The sequence below is a fragment of the Symphalangus syndactylus genome, chromosome 11 (genome assembly GCF_028878055.3).
Source record: "Symphalangus syndactylus isolate Jambi chromosome 11, NHGRI_mSymSyn1-v2.1_pri, whole genome shotgun sequence".
NCBI classification, from domain to species: Eukaryota; Metazoa; Chordata; class Mammalia; order Primates; family Hylobatidae; genus Symphalangus; species Symphalangus syndactylus.
In genome coordinates this window covers 119,763,730-119,785,072 of record NC_072433.2, presented here as the reverse complement: position 1 = coordinate 119,785,072, position 21,343 = coordinate 119,763,730, and the positions used below count along the sequence as shown (strand labels likewise).

Sequence of the window (21,343 nt, the reverse complement as noted above, 5' to 3'; positions counted from 1 at the left end):
GGTGGCTCACGCTTGTAATCCCAGCACTTTGGGAGGCCGAGGCGGGCGGATCACGAGGTCAGGAGATCGAGACCACAGTGAAACCCCGTCTCTACTAAAAATACAAAAAAATTAGCCGGGCCTGGTGGCGGGCGCCTGTAGTCCCAGCTACTCGGAGAGGCTGAGGCAGGAGAATAGCGTGAACCCGGGAGGCGGAGCTTGCAGTGAGCCGAGATTGTGCCACTGCACTCCAGCCTGGGCGACAGAGCGAGACTCTGTCTCAAAAAAAAAAAAAAAAAAAAAAAAGTGGTGAAAGTGGTAAGGAGAAAAAAAATAAAGCAAAGAAAAAGGTTATGAAATGCAGGGAGGGTTGAGATTTCACATAGGGTGGCAGGGAAGGCCTCACTGAGAAGGTGAATTTTTGTTTTTGTTTTTGTTTTTGTTTTTGTCTTTTTTTGAGACAGGGTCTTGCTCTGTTGCCCAGGCTGGAGTGTGATGGTACAATTCTAGTTCACTGCAACCTCAACCTCCTGAGTTCAAGAAATCCTCCCAACTCAGCCTCCTGAGTAGCTGGGACTACAGGTACGTGCCACCACGCCTGGCTAATTTTTCTATTTTTTTTTTTTTAGAGAGGTGGGGTCTCGCTGTGTTGCCCAGGCTGGTCTCAAACTCATAGGCTCAAGTGATCACCCACCTTGGCCATCCAAAGTGCTGGGATTATAGATGTGAGCCACTGTGCCTGGCCTATAAAATTTTTTTAAAAATTAGCTGAACGTGGTGGCATACACCTGTGGTCCCAGCTACCCAAGAGGCTGAGGTAGGAGGATTGCTTGAGCCTAGGAGGTCAGGAGATTGAGGCTGAGGCTGCAGTGAGCTATGATTGCCCCACTAAACTATAGCCTGGGTGACAGAGTGAGACCTTGTCTCAAAAAAAAAAAAAAAAAAAGGAAAAAAGCCAAGATGAAGAGGTCATTGGTGGCCTCAAAAAAAACAGTTTCCTTGGAGTTGTGGAGACAAAAGAAAACTGACAACTGATAACTGACAAGCATCTTACATGAGTGAGTTGAAAGTAAATAACTGTTTGAATTAGGACAGGAAAGGGAAGGAGAGATAAGGAGGACCCATCAGGGGAGGAGGCCTCCAAACTTTTTAGATGGAGGATACTTGATGGTGTTGGCCAGATAAGAGGGTAACTGAAGGAGGAGAGAGAGTTATTTAAGATGTGGAAAAAAGAAAAAAAAAAATCACTGAGACTGTTAAAGGGAATGCCCAGGGAAAGAGTTGGGCACTTCTTGGGGCCCAGAGGGAAGGTTGTCCAGGCAGAGCTGTTGGCACTTAGCTGGGTGAGGGCTGGGGGAAGGGCTTCGGAGTCTGGCCAGTGCCCAGCAGCTTCAGTTACAGAGTAGCCAGCTTGCCCTGGTATCATGACCATCTGTACTTTTCTGAATTCCCACTGTACTGTGAGGGCAAGAACCACACCTGATTTATCCCCCTGGTGCTAGCACACAGTAGGTCTTTAATGTTTTTTTGAACCAATATATAGGTTTTCTTTGTAATAAAAGAGATCAAGGCCAGGTGCAGTGGCTCACACCTCTAATCCCAGCACTTTGGGAGGCTGAGGCAAGAGGATCATTTGAGGTCAGGGGTTCCAGACCAGTCTGGCCAACATGGCAAAATCGCGTCTCTACTAAAAATTAGCTAGGCGTGATGGCAGGTGCCTTTAATCCTAGCTACTCAGGAGGCTGAGGCAGGATAATTGCTTCAACCCAGGAGGCAGAGGGTGCAGTGAGCTGAGATTGTGTCACTGCCCTCCAGCCTGGGCGACAGAGTGAGACTGTGTCTTAGAAAAAAAAAAAAAAAAAAGACAAAGCATCAGCTGAATGTGAAGGGGGCTGGAGTCAGGGAGAGTGGTTAATATTTGGGGCTGCTGCTGTGTAGAAGGGACAGGATGGTGGCCAGAAACAAGTGCAGGATTTCCAGGCAGCACTGGGAGGCCTGCTGAGCAGGGAAGCATCAGGATGTAATGCTGTCAGGCACCAGGGCTGGTGATACTTTTTTTTCTCATGAAACTCTGGGCAGCTCAGGAGCATGCCGAGAAAGCAGATGGGTTTCGTGTAATGTGAGTTGACCTGCTGTCATTCTCTCAGCGGTGGCCTGGAAGAGCTAATGTAGCTCCCCAAGGCCCTGGCTTCATTCCTGGAGAGTGTCTTTGCCTTGGGTGGGCTCATCTTTTGTGTTTGAAACTGCTGTTGACCAGAGCAAACTAGTATTTAAGCCTCAGCCCAAATGTCATCTCCAGGGAAGATCTCCCTCCTCTCATTCTCCCCTGGATCCCTGGCAGGGGGTACCAGGCCAGTGTGCTTCCTGATTTGTGATGGTCTGGGTCCCACCAAGACAACCTGGGCTGGGGGCGAAGTATTTGCTCAAGCAGAGCACACACTGGGAGAGTGAGAGCCAGGTTGAGCCATCAGGTATCCACCAGTATGCCTTCAGTAGGATAGCTGAGACAAGGAGAGCAAGAACAATGGGGATGGCCAAGACACAGGGTTCTGGAGGCCAGCGGAAAACTAAAGGAATGTCACCCTGGGCAGGGCAGGGTGAGTGAGGTGAGAAGAAGGGAGAACTAGGTAAAAGTTGGCAGTGAGAGACCGGAGCGGGCTGCTGGTACCAGGTGGCTCAGGATTTGTGCTTTGTAATGCTGGTATTTTGCCCTTTTATCTTATTCTTAGCATATTTGGCTTGACTGAGGGCAGATTTCTTTTTTTTTTTTTTTTTTGAGACGGAGTCTCGCTCTGTCGCCCAGGCTGGAGTGCAGTGACGCAATCTCGGCTCACCGCAAGCTCCGCCTCCTGGTTCACGCCATTCTCCTGCCTCAGCCTCTCCGAGTAGCAGGGACTACAAGCGCCCGCCACCACGCCCGGCTAATTTTTTTGTATTTTTAGTAGAGACGGGGTTTCACCGTGGTCTCGATCTCCTGAGCTCGTGATCTGCCCGCCTCGGCCTCCCAAAGTGCTGGGATTACAAGCGTGAGCCACCGCGCCCGGCCGACTGAGGGCAGATTTCTTAAAGGGGTGGTCAAGTTGGTCTGTGTATTATTATAATTAATACTTTTTATGTGTGCTTGCCTGTTGAACTCTGAACTCTGGCAGGCAGCATCCATGCCTTCTTTACCTTCATGCCCATGGCACACTGTAAGCGCTCGGTAAATCTTTGTTGTGTAAATGACCCCAGTGTTCAATTGTTGAGGAACTTCTATAGTCATAACCTGGGCCAGCAGGATCCTGAGAAGTGAGCCAGCCCTTCCCTTCCCCTCCAAGTGGGACTTCACAGATAAGAACAAATTCTACAGGCCCCAAATCCAGAATTCATCAGAAAAACAGACACTTTCCTTTATCTAAAATGAACTCAGCGTGCCTGACCTGGAGTCGGAAGGCCAGACTACGTGAACTCTTAACAGCCATTCTCTCTTTTTCTTTTCTAACAGACTCCAGTTTTTGCAGATAGCAATGTGCCCAGCCCTAGAGGCAAATCATTGTTTTGTCATGTGGGAAATTATCTTAATGCAATGTAGCTTCCAAGTACTCTATCAGACAAGCTGTCTGGAGATCATGAACAGAAAGACTCACAGACCAATTTAAGATACTTAAGTCACCCTGCTTATTGATCCAATTTAAAGCGTACAGTGAGAAGCTAGGGGAAAGAGGTGGGGTAGGTTAACCCAGTTAGGGTATGGGGTAAACAAGTTGGAGGGAGCACACTGCCTGAATCCTGTGTTCCAGGGTTCACATACTATCCCTCTATATCCCCCACAACCCCTGTCTCTCTCTCTCTCTCTCTCTCTCCCATTATCTGTCCACACTGACAATGTGATTATGAAAACAAAATAAGAGTTAGCTGGGCGAGGTGGCTTGCACCTGTTATCCCAGCACTGTGGCAGGCCAAGGTGGGAGGACTGCTTGGGCCCAGGAGTTAGAGACCAGCCTGGGCAACATGGTGAAACTTCCTCTCTACCAAAAAGATACAAATTAGCCAGGCCTGGTGCACACACCTGTAGTCCCAGCTACTTGGGAGGCTGAGATGGGAGGACTGATTAAGCCCAGGAGGTCGAGTCTGCAGCAGTGAGCTGTGATCACATCACTGCACCCCAGCCTGGGAGACTGATCGAGACCCTGTCTGAAAAAAATAAATACATAAGTAAAGTGAGAAAGATAAAAGAAAACAAGAGTTAAGGTTGAACAAAGGGGCTCAGCAAACAAGGTGCCTAGAGCTGACACACTTTATCAAAGAAACCTAGGGGCAAATACACCGGGCTAGACCCATAGCATATAATTTACCTGCCAAGCAGCTGGGAAAGAGTACAAGGGGGACCAGAATGGGATCAAAGTGGGGGTCTCTAAGGGGACCGGTTTGAAGATGACAGTTGTCCGTCTGGAATTAGCACGATCCTTGCCTTATAACTGGGGGTTTCCATCCCTTTCTATCTCCAAGTAATACTCTTGTGTGTTCTATGCTTTTAAATCTAAGCCTGACACCCATATGTTTCATGTATTCTATGTCTAGCATGTCTCTCAAATTACCAACTTACTATCTATTCTTAACACAGCTTTTGAATTTTGCCTACTGTTTTTTGTTTTTTCTTGCCTGCTACAGTAAATTTAAATATTCTCAATAATACAGCCAACACACATTCCATTATTCCAGGCCAACCTTTGGCAATCCTTTATATTCTGTGTGGTCAAATGACTCAGTTCTGGTCACTGAGATCTCAGGGGGCGTTTTTAGTGGGGGATCTGGAAAGATTTTCTTCCTTGATGAAAGGAAGAGCAATGCAAGGAAGAGCCCTTTGTCCCCTTTCCTCTCTTCCTATGTCTTCCACATCTGAACCAGTGGCTGGCACGTAATAGACACTAAACAAATACTTTGTTGAGTGAGTGAATGATGGATGCTGGTGCCTAGTCTTAACAGCTGTGACATTGAACTTGTGCTTCATCTTCTGATCAAGCTTCATTTCTGAGTCCAGGGTTGGGAAGGTGAAAGCAGGGTGGTGGAAATAAATCTTGTGATGGTAATTTATAATAATAATAACAATAATAATAATATTAGCAGCAGTTAACATTTATTGAAAAGCTTCCTCTGTGTCAGAAATAGTTTTAAGCACTTCACATGTAATCCTCACAATAAAAATATGAGGTAGAAATTATTATTATCCTCATTTTGCACATGAGGAAACTGAGCACAGAATGTAAGTTTACTTACCTAAGGTCCCTCAGCTGGCAAGTGATGGCCCTGGAATTAGAATTCAGACAACTGAGTTCAGAGAGCACACCCTTAGACACAGTGCCATTTGTGTTAGGGTTCTATTGCTGCCACAAATGTTGTGGCTTAAAACAGCAAAAATTCATTGTCTTACAGTTCTGGAGGTCAGCAGTCCCACAGTCTTCCTGGGCTGAGATCAGGGTATTGGCAGGACTATGCTCCTTCTAGAGGCTGTAGGGTAGAATTCGTCTCCTCGCCATTTTCAGTTCTAGAAGCTGCCCAAATTCCTTGGCTTGTGGCTGCATCACTCTGATCTCTACTTCTGTCATCACATCTCCTTCTCCGACTCCTCTGCTTCCCTATTATAACGCAGCCCTATTACAATGGCCCCTTGGGGTTTCACTGGACCCACCTGAATAATCAGGGATAATCTCTTCATTTAAAAATCCTTAATTCAATCATATTTGCAAAATGCCATTTGCCATGTAAGGTAAGATATTCACAGACTGTGGGGATTAGGAAGTAGATGTCTTGTTGGGGGGGCACTATTCTGACCACCGTACCATCTTGCCTGTGGGGTCCCATAACCCATGCTGCCCTAGGTCCTGGATCAACAAGTCCCAAGTCCTGCAGCAGAAGTTCTGCCATGAATGGAGGAGTATTCCCTTGAATCTTCTTCCACTTCCCCAAAGGCTTCTGCCTGGTTACCACTCCTTCACAATCCAGCCCCTCTGCTCCCCACCCCAGCAGGCGAGGAACACTTAGTAAACCAGTGATATGAACCAAGCAGATGAGTACTGGGCCTTGGCCTCTTGTTCATGAGTTCATCTAGACTGGATTCTGTATGTTAATCAGGTCCTTAGCTTTCTCCATTTTCATTCCCCAGTCAGATGGCCTCAGCCTTGTGGTGTGTGTTTTCTTTATTGTCAATTTACCATCATTTCTACTTCTAATTCAACTTAGAGTAATTTCTTTGAGCTCCCTTGAATCCTTTCTTCCAATCTCCCTGGCCAACCCTTTGGTTCTAGGTGAAACTCTACCTCTCAGCTGTCTGAACTTGGACTCAGTGGTTTCCCTGGATTCCTCCCAGCAGCAGCCTTTTCCAGACCCATTTTGTCTGTCTGAATACATTTCCCCTAGAGAGGTGGTTTTTCAGACTTATTTTTAGCTGCAGAAGAACTCTTTGTTGAAATGAAAGCCTTATATATAAAGCAGGCGGAATGGCACTGTTTGGGGAAGTTGTAGAGCCCCACCAGATGAGTCTTTGTCCCCCATGGCCCCTTTGGACCCAGTTTGAAAAGCATTGCTCTGCAGACCCCTCTCTCGTGTTAAGCCTTGCCTTGCCGATTTGCCTGAACTTAGTTAACTGTCTCCTTTCCTGATGGCTTCTTCTAGCTCCTTAAACAGCACGAAGCATTCTTTCTCTCTCTCCACTTCCCTCATGCCCTTTGAAGGTCACATTTTTCCAAAAAAGCAAAACACTTTAACTTCCTCATCTCTGCCTAGCGGTGTCACCATGTGGGGCTTCCTCTCACCTGCTTGTATCCCACCTGTTCATGGCTCAGAGATGGAGACCATGCTGATATGAGCTGGAGCTGGGTGGCCTCTCTGTAATGGGAGCATCTTGAAGTCCTCCACTTCTATAGATTGTAGATGTTTGGTTACTGGACAGTTGACATATTTTTTTTTCCAGATAATTTTTTTTTTTTTTTTTTAAGACAGAGTCTCGGCCGGGCATGGTGGCTCACGCCTGTAATCCTAGCACTTTGGGAGGCCGAGGTGGGCGGATAACGAGGTCAGGAGATCGAGACTACGGTGAAACCCCGTCTCTACTAAAAATACAAAAAAAAAAAAAATTAGCCGGGCATAGTGGCGGGCGCCTGTAGTCCCAGCTACTGGGGAGGCTGAGGCAGGAGAATGGCGTGAACCCAGGAGGCGGAGCTTGCAGTGAGCCGAGATTGCGCCACTGCGCTCCAGCTTGGGTGACAGAGCGAGACTCCGTCTCAAAAAAAAAAAAAAAAAGAAAAAAAAGATGGAGTCTCAGTCTGTCACCAGGCTGGAGGGCAGTGGCGGGATCCTTGCTCACTGCAACCTCCACCTCCCAGGTTCAAGCAATTCTCCAGCCTCAGCTTCCAGAGTAGCTGGGATTACAGGTGCACACCACCAAGCCCAGCTAATTTTGTATTTTTAGTAGAGATGGGGTTTTGCCACATTGGCTAAGCTGGTCCCGATCTCCCGATCTCAGGTGATCTGCATACCTCAGCCTCCAGAAGTGCTGGGATTACAACCGTGAGCCACCGTGCCCGGCCCTTTTTTTTTTTTTTTAAGAGACAGGGTTTCACCCTGTACCCAGGCTAGAGTGCAGTGGCTTGATCATAGCTCACTTCTGTTTCAATCTCTCAGGCTCAAGTGATTCTCCTGCCTCAGCTTCTTGAGTAGCTCTGACTACAGGAATGCACCACTATACCCAGCTAATTTTTAAAATTTTTTGTAGAGATGAGATCTCTTTATGTCTTCTGGGCTGGTCTAGAACTCCTGGGCTCAAGCCATCTTTCTGCCTTGGCCTCTGAAAGTGCTAGGATTACAGGTATGAGCCACTGCACCTGGCCCAGGGAATTCTTTTTGGCCACAACTACGTTAAAAGAGCAGAATGCTTCCACCTGGGAGAGGCCCAGGGTTCTAGGGGAGGCCATGGGCAGAATCTTTGAATAAGTTTCGTGGAGCTCCTTGTAAAGCTGCTGTCAATGCCCTCCGGGCCAGGCTTGGAGTGGGGTCTGCTCCCCTGCTGGCAGCTCTGGACCATAGAGTTGCTGCAGGGATCCCTGTGGACTCAGGTACTGGAGACCTGTGGGTGTCTCTGGCCCATTCCCTGAGGGCACCCTGGACCTCATGAAACTTGAGGCTTACATTTCCAGGTCACTCACTTGCTCATGTCCCTTCTAAGTCCTGTTCTTTTCTCATTCTAAATAAGTAATTACTTCCATATCTAATTTTGCCTTTACAACTATGTATTCTTTTAAATTAAAAAAAAAAATTTTTTTTGAGACAGTGTCTTGCTTTGCCACCCTGGCTGGAGTGCAGCAGCGAAATCTCAGCTTGCTGCAGCCTAGACCTCCTGGGCTCAAGTGATCCTCCCACCTTAGCCTCCCAAGTAGCTGGGGCGACAGGCCTTTGCCACCACATCCGGCTAAGTTTTTAATTTTTCATAGAGATGGGGGTCTCACTATGTTGCCCAGGCTGGTCTCGAACCCCTGGGCTCAAGCAATCCTCCCACCATGGCATCCCAAAGTGCTGGGATTACACATGTGAGCCACCATACCCTGCCAGTGTATTCTTTTCCTAAAAGAAAGCCTTCCAAATCCCACAAGCTTCAGGCTCCACAAAACCTGGCTGCATCCCTGAGAACCCTGGATTCAGGACTGTCTCAGGGAACCCAGGGACTCACGGGCTAGGTGTGCCTCTTCTGTGAAAAAAGGCAGAGATTCTCATCTCCAGGGCTTTCCAAGGTGTCCCTGGTGCTCTGTCTCCAGGACATCCATGCTAAATGCTCTGGTAGAAGGCAGGGAGGCATCCTGCAGCATGAGGGTACACTGTGGAATTCCGAGGCACAGGACAGCCAGAAACCCATGAGGCCAGGGAAGGGCTGCTTTCTGCTGGCTGTTCCTTCTGTGCCACATGGCTCCCTGTACCCCTCAGTACAAACTCTTGCCAATCTTTCTGGCAGGCATAAGAACATGGTTCCTTCTCTCTAGGCTAACTTTTCCATCAGGCCAGGACTCCTGATCTGGGCCTCAACCTGGCAGCACTGCCATGAGACTGTAATTCCTCAATCTGGCTTTTAAGAATTCTGGTTTTCAAAATGTGAGAGTTTGCCTGCCAGCTGAGACATCACGGGACTTTGGAATTCAGTAGGCTCTTCGAGTCTGTTCTTGTTTTGTATTGTTTCAGCCGTCATTGGGACAAGTCAGACCTCACAGCTAGAGGTAACATGTGCTGCTTTAAAAATGTGCAGAAAGCCAGGCATGGTGGCTCATGCCTGTAATCCCAGCACTTTGGGAGGCCGAGGCGGGCAGATCACTTGAGATCAGGAGCTCAAGACCAGCCTGGTGAACATGGTGAAACCCCATCTCTACTAAAAATACAAAAATTAGCTGGGCATGGTGGTGAGTGCCTGTAATTCCAGCTACTTGGGAGGCTGAGGCAGAAAAATTGCTTGATTCTGGGAGGCAGAGGTTGCAGTGAGCCGAGCTCGAGCCACTGCACTCCAGCCTGGGCAACAGAGTGAGACTCTGTCTCAATAAATGAATAAATAATAAAAATAAAAATGTGTAGGGACACTGCTGCTTACAGATTATGGATGAATGCTTCCCCACAGAACTTCTCTTTCTCAGTTCCTAACAAAATCAAAGAAAGTAAATAAAACAAGGGAGTAAAATCTATTATGAGCAACCAACACAATAAACTTCCAAAATGACATCTAAAGAAAGACACAGAGGGTTCTGGAGTGGCAAGGAATGGCACCACATGTCTCCACTCCCTACCCTGTCGCGAGTGCCCAGAAATGGACCAAAACCTGAACATTCTTCCTATGGCTCCTGAATCTGAAAGGAAGCAGCTGTGAGTCATGCCCTGTCTTCTTCCTCTTCTGAATGAGCTGTATTAAAAAGCATGCTGGGGGGAGATGGGGAAGCAGGGAGCACGAGCCACCGAGCTGACTCGGCTGATGGAAATAAAGTCTCCAGAACAACACTCCCCATGGGGAAACTGACCCTGAGTTCTGCCCCTTCCTCAGAAAAGGTGTATAGCGTCCTGCTTTCCCCCCCAATTAGGTGGCATGAGCCCGTACAGGACATTAAACAGGCTCTCAGGACAGGAGCATGCTGAGGCATTCCAACAAAGACCGCAGCCTGCTTCAGCTCAGCTGTCCCCTCCAGCCTACCAAAAAGTGTAGAGAACCTAAATACTCAGCCTTCTGCTTAGCTCAGAGGGAAAAATAGGGTCTCAAACAGTGGGGAGACGTCAGTAAGCTCTTCTCCCTGCTGCTGTGTTACAGTGGCATAAAGAAGGTCTGGACAGAGCCACCAAACCAGAAAGAAAAGAAATGGATGCAAACACATGGCAGCAAAATATTAATGATAAATAAGGGGAAAAACAGAGAGTGAAAGATGAGGGCTCCTCCCCACCCCTAAAAAAACTAAAGGAATTTCTTGCAACTGCTTCACATTATGAAATGACTTAAGAATATGAATTTAATAAAGTGGGGGCTCAACGATGGGATGCTAGAACACAAGCACGGGATGGAAAGGCAACAAGTTGAGGACAGAAACATATTATTATAGACAAACAAATTAGAACTAACAAGAAAGAGAATGGGCCCCATTGAAACTCAAATTACTGAATTAGGGCAGCTAAACTAGGCAAAGAGATTAAAGCAATTAGAATTAGTAGAAACGAAAGACAGACAAAGCTGAACTGATATAAAAATTAATTAAGATCCCTGAAGAAGAAAAACCAGAAACAGAACCAAAAGAGAATTCCTTTAACGGAGAAACAAACAAGTAAGTTTCAAAACTAAAGCTGCAGATTGAAAGAACACACTATATTCCTGAAGAGCTTGATTTGAAATGTTTACTACTAAGACATCTTAGTTAAGTCATTGAACTTAAAAAAAAATGATGAAGAGTGACTTCTTTAGGCATTCAAGCAGAAAAAAATGTCTCCTATAAAGAGGAAAATTCAGGCTGGCCTCGGGCTTCTTCCCAGAAGAAAAAGAAGCAAAACCTACCACATTCGGTGGGAAAGATGAGACTCAGGGATATTATGCCCAGCCAAGATATGGTTCCAGTATCGAGGCACAGACAGATACTCTTAAACATCGAAAATACTTCCTGGAAAAACAGCTTAACGATTAATTTAGTCCATGAAGAGATGAACAAAAATAAAGAACTTGCAAATGGAAAAAAAAGCCTTGGTAAAAAGAGTAGTGATGACCATTGAATTCATTTGAATTCAGAATATTTATCAACTAACTATGAATTTATGTTTACAGAACAGAATGTGAGTGTTATAAACATGGATAATGTAACAATAATATGTAACTAAACTTAGGAAGCAGGTCAGTCAGAGATGGAAAGAATCATGAGAGCTAATTTTTCAAAGCAATGAACACACTGAACACACACACACACACACACACTCATATGTCACTGAAATGTACATTTTAAGAAAATAACTCTAACCTCAGTGTTTTTTACAATTTTTCTTTAACCTCAGAGGTATCTTTTAGGAAGTAATATCTCTTGTGGTCAAGAAACATTCTTTGAAGTTCAACTCTTTCTTCAGTTTCAACTTCTTTGTCTTCTTTTAAATTCAAGTAAAATAAAGTACTTTTAATTTAAATAGCATCTGTATTATGGCCCAGATTCCTATCAAGTATCTCTATTATCTTTCCTCCTATCAGTAAATATACATAGAAAGTTTTCTGGAATGATATAAATGTAGTGTTCATGATGGTGATTTCTGGGTGGTGGGACTGGGCTAATTTAAACTTCTCTGTATTGTTCAAATTATTTAAAATGTACATATATCACTTAAAAACATGTAATTTTTCTTTAAAAGGTGTGGAAGCCTAAGAAATTATCTGTGGCTGATTCTGGTGGTGTATGGCTGACTATTTTCTTGCTCGTCATTTTTTATATTTTAATTTTCTAATAAACAAAAATTTCATAGTATTAGAAAAAAAGATTTTCAGGCATCTCACTGGAATGGATAGTCCAGAAACAGAATTGGCAGAGACGGCTGTAGCCTCCCAACATCTGCTCTCCTCTAACATTTTATGGACTTTTTAGCTGTGCACATGATAGCCAGAATAAAGACCCCATTTTCCAGCTCTGGCCAATAGCATGTAAGCAGAAGTGCCACATGGCAGCTTCTGGAATCCTCTGAGAGTTGGCTCATTTGCAGTGTATTACTGTCATTACCTCTTGCTGCCTGGAATGCAGATATCACCATATTGGACCATGAGAGCAAGACAACGTAAGGCCAAGCAACAAGAAGAAAGTGTGTAGAGAGTCACATAAGCCCTGGACTACCTACCTGGATAATGTAAGAAAGGAAGACATTTCTAGCTTGTTGGAGCAGCTGAACGTAATCCTAACTGATGCACAACCTGCACACACATACAGAAATGTCGTCTGTGATACCATTTGTATTGTACATCAGAGGGGAAAGATGAAACAACTGGTTTGGCATACACGTACACAAATTGCCTAGATGTGAAGGAGTTAAAAAAAGTTTTATAAGAAAATTTATTCTTTTCTCACAAACACAATATCTTTGTGAAGTTAGGGAAGGGTCTTTATTTTTAGAAGCCAAAGTAAAAATAATAAATAAAATAACAAGTACACTTGACAACATCAAAAATTTAAACTTCTACATGACAAAAGAAAGTATAAACAAAAGTAAAAGACAAGCAAGAGGCCTGGAGGGCAGCATTTCCTGAAGCGAAGTCTTCTCATGTTCAAGTTTAGTGTGGTGCTGGGTATGTATGCAGGGTAGAGACAGGGGGCAACAAAGTGTGGGGAGAGCTATGTATTCCCCTTTCTTTTGCACAGAAAATGCATATTAGCTGATCAAAAGCTCTGAGGACTTCTACAGAACCCTGTCTGTGTATGGAACTCAGCATTCCCCAGTTATTTGATGGTGGGACCAATCTTTTTGTGGTAAAATCTACGAACTAACCTCTAGGTATATACGAAACACTCAGAAATGCTGCCATAAGAAATAACACTTTGCCACGTGAGAAATGATCCTTACATTCACCTTTTGAGCCCTCGTAGATAATTCTCACTCTTTTATAAGTTCTGACCAGCAGCAGCATAAAATGAGAAAGAAATTTCGGCATTGTGGAATAGGAGGAAATTCTCCTGTTTACACCTACAGAGTAGAGTGAATATATCCCAAAAGAAGGAAGTCACCTGTACTCTGAGCTTTTCCTTCTGATAGCCACTGGCCGGGACTGTAAGAAGTACACGTTTTGAAATATTTCCAATTAGAGATAAAAGACCATTTTAAAGATAATTTAGGGCTAGTCCCAGAGAGTTGTAATGCAGAACTGCCATACGGATGGCAGTTGGTCGTGATTTCTTGTTAGTTATAGGGAAAGAGAAAGGAAACAGTAGATACAGTCTAGGATGATCAATTCAGTATTGACCACACATTCCCTGGGCTCTGACATTAAGACCCTTGTAGTCTAGAGAGGGAGATTTTATTTAATATTGTATTTTAAGTACAACTTAAAGCCCTTTACTTATGTTATTTAATCCTGTAACATAGGTGCTATATTTGTTCTCATTTTTAGGACCAGGGAAGGGAGGCATAGTTAAGTAACTTGCCTAGTTAAGGCTAAAAAGCTAGTAGGATTCCACCAGGAAGGTTTGCCATAGATCCCGCTTCCCTAACCACTGCTCTGCTCTATTTCTTGTAGATAACTTTAATACAGCATGGGAAACAGCAGCATAGAGAAAGGAGCAAAGTGAAAACATCGTCAGGAAGGTCCAGCGGGAAGTCAGTCCACCTTGGGGACAAGCTACAGTTTGCCTGGGAGAGTGAGGAGGGGAAAGCCAAATCAGGGTGACAAGGTCAAACAGCAGAGAGGGGGCTCCTCTTAAGCCAGGTGTGCTAAGTCGAACGTGGTCTTTAGGCACTTCCAGTCAGCACAAGTTTCTGAATAGCAGAAACAGGTCAGGTTGCTTCTCAGCATACTGGGGTGAGAGGTGTGTGTGGAGGGTGGACCAACCTGGGATGAGGCCATTGGGGGTTAGCGGGCAAACCTTGCCACATTCCCAGAAAGAGCAGAGAGAAGGGCAGAGGGAAGAGAAAGGAACGGGGTTTCAGAGGATTAGGGAGCTGCTTTTGTATGGATTGTCAGTGAGAAGGATACAGAACCTCCTGAGGCCTCTGTCCCTGGCCTAAGTGTTACTCTTCTGAACATTTTGAGCAGTGACATTAGCGGAGAGAACGTGCGCGCATTGGGAGCGGTCATCCTCTTTGCACAATGGTGGCACTCCATTAAGACGTTGTCCCAAGCCCTTGGGACAGGCAGGGTGATGGACAGTTGCAATCTGATGCCTTGACCGTCGAGCTCCGCTTTTCTATAACAGGAATCCCAGCCTAAACTGCGCATCCTGCTCGTTGGAGCAGGAGCCGAAGGCTGGTCCCTTGCCCGGGAAGGCCGCCTGGCCGGACGCGCGGGTCCCGCCCTAGCTCCGGCCGGAGCATCAGGTGGGGCCCAAGACACTCGTAGACTAGGCTGCCGCGGCCTCTCCCGGATCCGACGGGTCTCCCGCAGCTTGTCCACACTCTGGTTGGTGGTCCCAGCACATTTGCAGGCTCCAGCGGGTGGAGACGGCTCGGTGGGGGAGATCTCTAGGACGCACGCCGTGCCCCACTTCCCCCTCATGGGAAAGGCTTCCCAGCGCGCGGACCCAGGAGACTCCCACCCAGGCTCGGCCCCAGGCTCCAGGGGACACGCAGCGGCCCGCTGGGCACCGGCCCCGAGCCCCCCGACACTGCCGTCCCGGGCCCCCAACGCGCGGACTACAAGTCCCAGCAGTCCCCGCAGCTGGCACCTCCCGCCTCGCCGCGGAGACCCCCGGCCGTCCAAGCGGCGGGGCTCCGGCTGCGCTCGTGGCCGGGCCGGGCGGGGAGGCCGGTCCCGCGGGCGGGGGCAGGGGCGGCTCCGCGGCTTCTCCCGCCGCCGCCGCCAAGGGGAGTTTCCAGGAAGTGGCCATATTGGATCCATTCAGCCGCAGCCGCCCGGGCGGAGCGCGTCCCGCAGCCGGCTGGTCCCCGTCGCTGCCCCTGCGCTGGTCCCAGCCCGCCCGCCCGGTGCGGAGCTCGCCATGGCGGCCACCGACCTGGAGCGCTTCTCGGTGAGGGCCCCACTGGGCCGCGGCGCGCGCGGGAGGCGCGGGGCGCAGGAGGGGCCGCCCTGCAGCTGGCGGGGGGCGCGAAGCGGGCTGTCAGCGCCGCACGACCGGGCCTCGACGCCGGGCCAGCTCCAGGACCCCGGTGCGGGCTCTCGGCCGCGCTAGCGGGGGGTCCCGGAGCGTCGGGCGGCCTGCCTTGCTGGGCGGCTGGTCGGGGTCGCTTCCTGGGGCGCAGGCAAGGCAAACCCCTTTCGCGGGAAGGAGCAGAGACCCGCCTGGCTCCGGGCAGGTGCGAAGACAGAGTGGCGCCCGCGGGGCCGCAGGTGAGGGTCCGGGACACTCCGGACCCTATCGCCCAGGGTGTTTCTTTCTGCACACTTCGGGAAGAGTCCTAGCCGCACAGGTGCTGCGGGATAGGTACAGCCGGGGAGGATGGAGGCCCCAGGATCCGAGGGAGTCCCCCACACGAGCTCAGGACAGTTGCAGACTTGAGTCCTGAAGACCCTTGGCCTGCTTTTCCTTCCTCCCCCGCTCCCCTCTGCCTCCGCTCCCCACGCCGGAATCCTGGGTGCGACTCCAGGCAGGTCAGGCCTCAGTGGTCGGGTCTGCGGCAGCCATTCGCCAGGAGCTGGAGGGATTCCAGACTCAGCCCAGTGGGCGTTTATTTGGGCTCCAGTCCAGGTCCTTAGAAGGTTGACGTCCCTGGTGGTCCCTGCAGGGGTCTCACTGGGCCTGAGCCTGCCGATAGCCAACTTACTAAAGGTTTTCATAATTCACTCGGGGGAGGGAGGCCTTTGGTGGGTTGTATCTGGACGTCCCCTGCTGTCTAAGGCTGGATCTGGGTGTGTCTGGGAGGCTAGGCTGTGACAGTGAAGGAAGCTGTGTCCTCTTGCCAGCATGTGAGGCCCTAGTCGGCTGGGAGGGGGAGGAGGGGGAGAAGAAGGAGGAGGAGGAGGGAGGCCCAGGGCTGTTGGAGGGAAGGGGGAATTCTGAATATGTGAACGATAACGAATTGGTTCTGGGGCTAAATAAGGGAGCCAGGACTTATGTAATTAATGCTATAAATACTGTCATCCCAATTTATATATGTAAATTTTCCATTTAATCTGAAAATACATTTCTTAGTCTACTTTGGAAATGTGCATGACTAAAGCAGGAGCTCTTGGTTTCATAATTTCTAGACTCGGGTGTTTTATTCCCATTGGAGAGGGGGGCCGTATGTCAGTTAAGTAAGTTTAAATACATGAGGAACAGATTCAGAGGCTGGGCTACTCAGAGATTCATTTCGCCCCGTATTATAAATTGGAATTTATGTACCGGAGGAGGGCAGTGCCTGAATCCTAACAGACCTGCTGATTAGCTGGAGGCCAAGAGACCCGTGAGTGCCTGGGCATCTGTGCACGTGTGTCTGTGTGCATTTTCTGTGACCAGCTGACCGGAAAGTTATGTCTGGGTCTTGTCTGTGGCCAGAGGTTTAACAGTTGATCTTGCAGGTGGGAGAGGTATGTAGAGAAACCAGAATCAGACAGCCTGATAGGAATCCTAGACACTCCTTGTTGGCCATGCGACCTTGGGCAGGTTATTTAACCCCTTGGTGCTCTCATGTGTATCATGGGATAGAAGTGTTACTTCCCTCATAGGGGTATTGTGAGGATTCAACAAGAGAATCCAGGGGAGGTGCCTAGCGCTGTGTCTGGCACATGGTAAGGACACAATACATAATATATGCTACCTATTGTCCACGTGGATGTGAGGACTGGCCCCCTATGTAAGAAGGGAGCAGAGGATGCATTTGCCCTGTTCATGGCACTCTCTGTAGAGCTTCCATCCCTGCTCGTCTAGACATGGTCCTCAGAGGGTTAGCTGAGAGGCCAGGCTGTGGGCTGGTCAGGCCTTCGCCCGGGGTCCTGTGTTTGCTCTCGGACCATTCCTGTGAGGAGTTTGGGTATTAGCTGCGGGGTGGCCAGGGCACAGAGAGGGGACTGACTCAGGCAAGGGAATAGGGCCTGAGCGCAGGGCCTTGGTTGCTATGCCAGCTTCAGCTGGAGGGTTGGACACCTTCCACACCCTCTGCACTTTGGGCTGTCAGCCTCCTGGAAGGACTTGGATAGGGTTGGATTTGGGTGGAGACCTTGGGTGGAGTTTGGCCTGAATTTAAGTCTGGACTCTATTCACCCTTCCTGGCTTGTCATCTTGGGAAAATCATTTCTGCCTTTATCTTGCTGTGAAATGGGCAGAGCCACACTGGTTCCTCAAAGAGTTTATGGAGGGTTAATTGCAGTCTGGCATGTTTGGAAATGTGCTGAGGTGTCTCACAAGCCCCAGGATGTGATGGAGCCACGACAGGTCTACACTGTCCCTCTGGCCAGCTCAGTGGTCAGACTAACCCTGCAGGCCTGAGAATTGTCCTGACCTGGAGCTTAGACAGCATACAGAGTTACACTTTGAGACGGATGTGTGCTGGGTTCCTGTGTCCTCACATAGCGTGGTGTACATACCACAGGCCAACAGCCTTGGCATCCTGACTGGGCTCTCCTCCACCCTAGATCAGTATTGGGGTGAGGGTTGGCATCCCCTGTGTGTGGTGTGTGGAGCAGCCCTCTGGGGAGGGTGTGTTGCCCCTTGCCCTCCTTGGGCAGCCAGACTCCTGTCCACTCTTGCTGTGCCCCTCCTCCTAACTGGAACCTTGACTCTGGGGCTCAGCCCTTCTTTCCCTGAGGGCCAGCTCCGGTGTTTTCTCCTGCCAGAATCTCACAGGTTTAGACCCCGTGGTGAGCGACCCTTTAGGGCTTGGGGAAAGTGAAGCTGAGGGGGAGAGGAAGAAACGTGCAGCACGCAGCCTCACACTGGCGTTCTTCCCAGCCAGTCACTTACCCCCATCTCTGCTTTATCCCCAGCACCATCTGTCACTTCCGTTGTCACCCCCGCAATCTTGATACTTCCCCAAGAAGCGGGCTCTCCAGGGAGTACCTAGTCCCTCCTGAAGCAGGAATTGAGAGCCCGCACCCAAGTGGGGCTCAAGGTCTCTGTCAGAGTGGTATCTCCCCATCTTGTAAAAACGGCCAGTAGCCTCCTTCCTGAGCCATGCCGAAGAGAAACGGGAGCTGAGCAAGAGATGCCCGTGCAGCTCTCAGGGCACATGTGAGCACCACCTGCAGAGCCGAAGCTCTGCCCTCTCCCCCAGGAGGTGAGTCTGCCTGCCCTCCCTCCCTCTTGGGCATCAGACCATGCTATGTGTGCCCATCTTAGGAAGGTCTGCTTGGGGTCTTGAATGCAGTGGGTCAGAGCTGCGGGGCTGATGGGAAGCGTTGGTCATCCCAGGGAGCACATGCTAAAAGACTGACCGTGATAGGAACAGAGAGGATGGCAAGGAGGAGACTGAGCTCAGGGCCAAGGAGGAGGGAGACTGGATGGAGCCTGGGAACCCAGAGTCTGACTTGTGTCAAAAACCTTGGATGGCAAGGAGGGCAGTGGGTGCTTTGAGCGCATTATCTTGTTGATGCCAACAGCCCAAGGTTGGGTGAGGATGCAGACTCTGGTCATTGGCCAGTAAAGGTAGGGGGAACAAGATCCAAATTCCAACACCAGAGATGACAGAGAGGGTGGATACCTTGGCGTTTTGAGCCCTCGGATGGGCTAGGTGGAAGCATATATTATATTTGGGCAGTAACTACCACGAATGTCTCTGTGGCTCAAGTCCAGCTACCAGAGGCGAGCAGCTGCAGGATGATAGAGCAAAGGGCCCGAGGGCCAGCTGGCCCCTGTGTGTCCCTTGCAGCCTCCTCAGCCTTCCTGCCTCTGTGCTGCCAGCTTGGGTTTCAGGATCCCCAGGCATGGCCCCCAAGGCAAAAGTTTTGCCAGATAACCAGATGCGGAGCTATGCGTGCAGGAGGGAGACACATCTGCCTGGGGAAGAGACGCCCTCCCAACGTCTCCATGCCCTTGTGGTAGAGCTGGGACACTCTGTTGGCTTCTTTTGGAGCCATCTGAACCTTCAGAGCTCCTATAAGAACTGGGGCTGGGAAGAGGCAGCAGAGGACGGGGCAAGGGGGCATCTTGGCTCTGCCGTGCAGTTGCCCTGCATGTTCTTGGGGCAAATTAGATATTCTCTTCAGGACACATGGCTTTCAGGTGTTCCCTATCCTAGAGGTCAAATTAGAGGGACAGAACCAGCAGAGGAAAGTACAGGGGCCCATGTCTGCTGGCAGGTGGCTGGCTGTTTTCTGAGGGGGCTCCAGGGCTTGGGCTGCCTGATGCCTGGGGTTCAGGAGGGGCTGTGGGTATGGACCCAAGCCCACTTGCCAGACCTGGCTCTTGGACCTGGGTACAAACCTGACATTCTGCCTGGTGTTGGAGTGAATGGACAAGCAGCAGAGAAGTATAGCAGTGCCACCCCCATACCTCTGCCAACCCGTATTGGTGCCCATGCATTCCTCCATCCCTTTCCAGCACTGGCATCCATCCTGGGGTTGGACGGAAGGCGGGGGACCTTTGCTGCCCACATTCTCCCTCCAAGGGTTTCATTTGCCGTGAAACAGAGGCTGCCTTCTCCTGCCAGTGATATCCAGACCACTCGTGGCTTTCCCTGTTACAAGGCAGTGGTGGCTGCCGCTGAAGTCCCGGAGCTAAGTAAGAAAATATGAATGCCTGGAGTTCTAGTACATTGTGCAGCCCAGAGCGCCTTCCCCATCTCCTCTGTGGTGGGATAGACCACTCCCTCTCAGGCAGCACAATAAAGGCCAAGAATGTGTCTGTCCTAGGCCTGGGTGTTGGGGTGGCGAGTACTGGCCCAGCTACCAGTAACTGTGCCCTTAGCTTCCTGGAAATCTGATTTTGATGGGAAAAGTGCGAAACACACTATCCAAATTAATAAGCTCCAGCCTGGCTGACTGTGCGCAGAAAGGAAAGACAGTGCCTCTTAGTGAGACAGAGAAGCAGAGAGAATGGAGTATTCGGGTCAGGGGATGGTTTTGCTCCCAAAGTTCCTTCTCTTCCCAGGATGAGTGGAGTAGGACTGGCCTTGTGAGGATGATTGGCAGCCCAGCTGCCATCTTCCTATTACCTTGACTGCCGTCATATTGGGACCATGGAGGGTGATCCTTGCTTGAATCTTCTCTCAAGTTTTCTGTTGCCACTGTAGGAGAAAGATGCTTTGGCTCCCAGGTGTCCTCTTGATTTGGGACAGGCATATCCTGCCTCTATTCTTCCTTCCTGGCCTGGGGTAGCAGCATACCACCCCCACCCTCCCGCATTTGTCTCCTTGGTTATTTCCCGTAACCTCTGACCTGGGCTTAGAGGCTTGCTGTGGAATCCTGGGACCAGAGCCGAAGCCTTTCCTGGGAAAATTCCTAGGATTCCTCTCAGGCTCAAGGACAGTTGTGCTTATGACCACGACCATGGGGTCTGGCTAGAGGCCTGTGCTGTGGCTATTTAAGGCCCAGGCTGCTGGGAGGAACTGGAGCCAGGGCTAGCATAGTTTGTGCCAGGAACATGAGTGGAGAAGGCTCCCAGTGGTCCATTGACTCCTGGGTCCATTGCTCAGTTACTTAATCGGGCCACCCCCAGGGCTGGAGCTCCCCTGGGGAGTGGGCTTCCTGTCTGCCTGACTGGGTGTACAAGTGAGTGGGTACTAGGCATGGGAGCCCAGAGGAAGAAAAGCATCCAAAGTCCAAGGCACTGGAGAACTCTGGAAGGCCTGGGGTATAGGGCTGCTCTTTGTCCATCACTCAGTAGCCAATCCACCTATGGTGGGGTATCCTTTCTACTCCCACTGCAACAACCAGCCTAGTTTGGGGGTTTGGATCACAGGGGTCTTTATTCACCCACAGCTTCCCCAGCTCTGTTGGTTTAGACATTCAGTAGATTTCCAGTTCCTTCTGGATAAAAAACCTGTTCTTGTGTGTGGGCAACCATGAGATGCAGTTTCTTCCCAGATCCCACCTTGTTTCTTAGTAAAAGGGACAGCTCCTCTTGGCTGGTGATGAGGGCTGCTCTAGGAGGCTCAGACAAAGCATTTCTTGATCAGGAAAAGGGCGTCCTAGTTATCCACTGGGCTGCATAACAAAATGCTGTTCTCTACTTTGTCTTGGATGGCCGGGCATGGAGGCACGCAGCCGGCCTGAGAAGTTATTACTTTGGTTGTTGTCTGTGATGTGCCAAAGAAATGATGACACAGAAGC

General features: G+C 49.4%; 1 protein-coding gene across 9 annotated transcripts in view; it reads left to right on the top strand.

The window, feature by feature from the left end:
* The first annotated feature begins 14,898 nt into the window (after nucleotides 1–14,898).
* Nucleotides 14,899–21,343, top strand: part of SEPTIN8 (septin 8) — a 26,978-nt gene continuing 20,533 nt past the window's right edge. For 4 of the 9 annotated variants that reach the window (XM_055299472.2, XM_055299469.2, XM_055299476.2 and 1 more), the window contains exon 1: nucleotides 14,901–15,167. In XM_055299472.2, the coding sequence (XP_055155447.1) occupies nucleotides 15,138–15,167 (30 nt within the window). In that variant the 5' untranslated portion in view covers nucleotides 14,901–15,137. Of the gene's footprint in view, nucleotides 15,168–18,061; nucleotides 18,352–21,343 lie in introns of all 9 variants that reach the window. The other 5 variants (XM_063613009.1, XM_055299475.2, XM_055299470.2 and 2 more) reach the window with 3 other exon arrangements.